Source organism: Colobus angolensis, unplaced genomic scaffold (genome assembly GCF_000951035.1).
Source record: "Colobus angolensis palliatus isolate OR3802 unplaced genomic scaffold, Cang.pa_1.0 Scaffold282, whole genome shotgun sequence".
NCBI lineage: Eukaryota > Metazoa > Chordata > Mammalia > Primates > Cercopithecidae > Colobus > Colobus angolensis.
The window spans coordinates 1,562,148-1,566,012 of NW_012116066.1; the positions used below are offsets into that span (position 1 = coordinate 1,562,148).

The 3,865-nt window shown below is 39.0% G+C and overlaps 1 protein-coding gene across 1 annotated transcript in view; it reads right to left on the minus strand.

The window, feature by feature from the left end:
• DOCK11 (dedicator of cytokinesis 11) overlaps window positions 1-3,865 on the minus strand; it is a gene marked incomplete at its 3' end in the record, with an annotated part of 157,159 nt that overhangs the window by 82,819 nt on the left and 70,475 nt on the right. The window contains exons 24-27 of the mRNA XM_011948698.1: window positions 3,271-3,340; window positions 3,058-3,183; window positions 2,059-2,130; window positions 997-1,143 (exon numbers count right to left, since the gene is read on the minus strand). Coding sequence (XP_011804088.1) covers window positions 997-1,143; window positions 2,059-2,130; window positions 3,058-3,183; window positions 3,271-3,340 — 415 coding nt within the window. The remainder of the gene's footprint in view (window positions 1-996; window positions 1,144-2,058; window positions 2,131-3,057; window positions 3,184-3,270; window positions 3,341-3,865) is intronic.

The following is a 3,865-nucleotide window of genomic DNA, read 5'->3' on the forward strand; positions in this document are numbered from 1 at the left end:
GCCCGTCTCGGCCTCCCAAAGTGCTGGAATTACAGGCTTGAGCCACCGCGCCCAGCCAACACTTGTCTTCTGACTAGGCCACCTGTACGTGTCCTCTGATTTAATTAATTCGTCATTTCATTGGGGGATGGGGACAAATTTGCTGTGATCAGTTAAGCTAAAAGATACGGCTTTTATCCAAAAGAGGCAATAACAAGTGTTGGTGAGGATGTGGAGAAAAGGGAACCTTCCTACCCTATTGGTGGGAATGTAAATTAGTACAACCACTATCAAGAACAGATTTGTTTGTATTTCTGGTATGACTGTTATCACCTTTATCTTGTATATATAGTTAAATTTGACATACTAAGATAGCTTCTCACATCTTTTCTTGTTTTGTTTTGAGACGGAGTCTCACTCTATTGCCCAGGCTGGAGTGCAGTGGTGTGATCTCGGCTCACTGCACCCTCCACCTCCCAGGTTCAAGGGATTCTCCTGCCTCAGCCTCCCAAGTAGCTAGTGGCGCCTGCCACCACACCCAGCTAACTTTTGTATTTTTGGTAGAGACGGGGTTTCACCATGTTGGCCTGGCTGGTCTCGAACTCCTGACCTCATGTGATCCGCCCACCTCGGCCTCCCAAAGTGCTGGGATTACAGGTGTGAACTACTGTGCCCGGCCAGCCTCTCACATTTTTGAATCGCCACATAGAACACAAGGCAATGCCAATGTCTTCTATGGAGGTTTCTCAAATAACTGAAAATAGAGCTACCATACGATCCAACATTCTACTCTTAGGTATATACCCAAAAGGAAGAAAATCAGTGGATCAAAGAGATATCTGCACTCCCATGTTTGTTGCAGCACTGTTCACAATAGCCAATGTTTGTAAGCAACCTAAGTTTTCCAATAGTCTCATGAAGACCTAGCTGAGTCTCTAGAAAGTGCTTAATTTTTTTCTTGGGTTTCCTGTCAATGAAGAGGAGTTCCTTACCACATTCCAGCTGCCTTTAACTCACCTTCAGGAAGCTAGCCAAACTATAGTTCACGTTTTTGGACTCTTCGAGAATCTCCGCATACCGAATAGTCACATGGGGAATTATTGCAAGAAGCAGTGAATGTAAGACATGATGATATGTCTCAGGAAATCTCTGGCCTCGGGGAAGCTGAAATGAAATAGGCACAGAAAAAAGTCAGACTTCCAAAAGGTCTAAGTTGCCATTTTTACTTTCAAACACATTCTACAAATAAATGTATCTTAAAACTGATGTATAATTGTTCTCCCAACTTAAAAATGACATCACTAGTTCAAGATGTATTTGACTCTCTCTAATTACAGGAACTATGTGGATCTCTAATAATCTACCTGACTGAGGTTATCAGCAAGAATGGGTTGTTCTGCCCCAACTTTGGAATATCATGCTTCTGAGTTACAGACAAATCCCAGTTTTCATTCCACTTTTTTCCTGGCACACAAAGTATGCATGCACTTCAATTTCAGTAAACGTATTATATAAATTCTGATAAAAATAATTAAGTATAAGGTAAACATTTTGTACTTCACAAGTCTTAGCTTTATGATTCCTATGAATAAGAAAAATTGTTTTACCTTTCAAACAATTAAAAATTACAACAAAATGTATACATCACATTCCAGGATCATATCTAGTGCATAAAGTGTTTGTAACACTGCACGTGCACGGGCAAACACTATGTCTGATTTAACCCAATGAGTCTTCTCAAGAGACATTTTTAAGCCCTAAGACAAAGGCAAAGATTCAAAGGTAATGAGTTGTACATGACAAATGATTATAGGAAAGAATCTATGTGGAAAAGTCTCTGCAGATTAGATGGTGAGAACATATCAACTGCAAGACCTCAGATTTACGCAATACATCCATTGTTTTTGTAAGCAACATTGAAAACGCTAAGCACTGGGAGCCTTTAAATATAAAACAGGATTTGCATGGCATGGCTATCTGAGAGTAAGATTAGCTTTTTTTGTCTATATCAAATATTATTCTTATATATACAATTATCATTTGCCAACTGAAAGTTATTCTTTACCTTAATTTACTTACCTTAATCTTATTCTCTTCCAACAAGTATGTGGCCATCGACTTTGCAATTATTTCAAAGAAAAACCACGAGTACTAAAAAAAAAGAAAAGAAAGAAAGAAAATCTTTAACTGTTACCAAATCTTTGAAGCTTAGCAAAGTTTGACAAAGCAATATGGATCTTGTCTTTGAATTTTACTAACATTTTCAAGTGATCCCAAGCCACAATCAAAGTCTCACAGAGTATCTGCAAATGGTTTTAGCAAAAAGGTACAATTGTACTTCAGGGTTGACTGGTAACATACAAAGGAAGGATGGGAACCTTTGTCCCACTGGGGAGTATTTTATCCCCACCATTGTTTCTAATTGCCCACGCGTGGTATTAAGAACAAACTAACTTCTAGTTCATCTTGTTACCGCTTTTAAATGCTCAATGAATCTTATTACCACCTGCACCTAGCTTGGGCCCCAACCCTGCCCCTGATGTGACATTCGTGCAGCCTAAGTAGCCTAGATGTTTGCCTACGTCATATAATTTGAAGAGTAGAGAGAAGCCTCAATCAGATACACTCCAAGATACTCGAAATTCTACCATTAATAAAAGAAGTAATACAAATAATGACAATAATAACAGCTATAATTTCTTGAGTGCCTACGATGTGCCAGGAACCATGTGTTGAATGTTTTACTTATATTTTAGCAATGAAGATTTGGAGGCTCAGAAATGCTAAATAACTGGCCCCAGGTCACAAAACTATTTTGTGACAGATACAGGATTCTAACTCAGGTCTATTTGATCCAAAATTCTTTCTTTTACACATTTAAATGAGGGCAGGGGGTGGGTAGCTGGAGTGAAGAAGGCTCTGTGGAGAACTTCAGGAAAAGGATGCATGGGCATAAGTGGTGGGGAGAGGGCAGGTCACATGTGAAACTGATGAAAGACTAGAAGCGAAACGGGAGGGTATCAAAAAAGAAGTGTGTCTATGGCTGCTTTCGTTCCTTGTTGTGTCCTATGTTCGCACCTTTAGCAATTTGTTTATTGATAAAAAATCTGCAGACTGTTTCAATATTGCTATCATCGTAGTAGCCAGGGTTTCATGTATCAGCTGGGCCTGAGGAGCACTCGGTTTTTCAGGTCGGAAGCTATACTACAAATAAACAAACAAAAAAATGAACTGTAAGACAAAATTGTCACATAAAACAAATTGTTCAGAAAGAAACTTTACTCCACAAACCTTTATGAATGATCTTAAATAACTATCCAAGCCTTCTTCATGGCACTTTGATACAATATGTAAGAGAACCCTGAAACGACATTCACAAGAGTCAGCATGTCATACTATAATGAATTACCATATTTTGATTCTTAAGATTGTCATGTCTAGCCCCAAAAAACATCTAACACTGCCTAAATAATTAAAAGTGAGACGACTGCATTAAATACAATGGTGATAGTTTAGGTGTATGAAAGATTTCAGCATCTATCATGCTCGGGTCTTATAAAATATATTTCCTAGTTCAAAAGATGGATATTTAATTTGACAACCCAGATGTTACGTCTGTTTCTAAATCTCTGTATGTGCCTGAAGCATAGTGGTAGCTACTATGCAGTAAAAGACTTCAAATTAGATAAATATTGAGATACCCTCTAGTGAGAATAAAAGGAAGAGAATAGAAAGACACAATGAAGGCCGGGCGCGGTGGCTCATGCTTGTAATCCCAGCACTTTGGGTGGCCAAGGCGGGTGGATCATGAGGTCAGGAGTTCGAGACCAGCCTGGCCAATACAGTGAAACCCCGTCTCTACTAAAAATACAAAAATTAGCTGGGT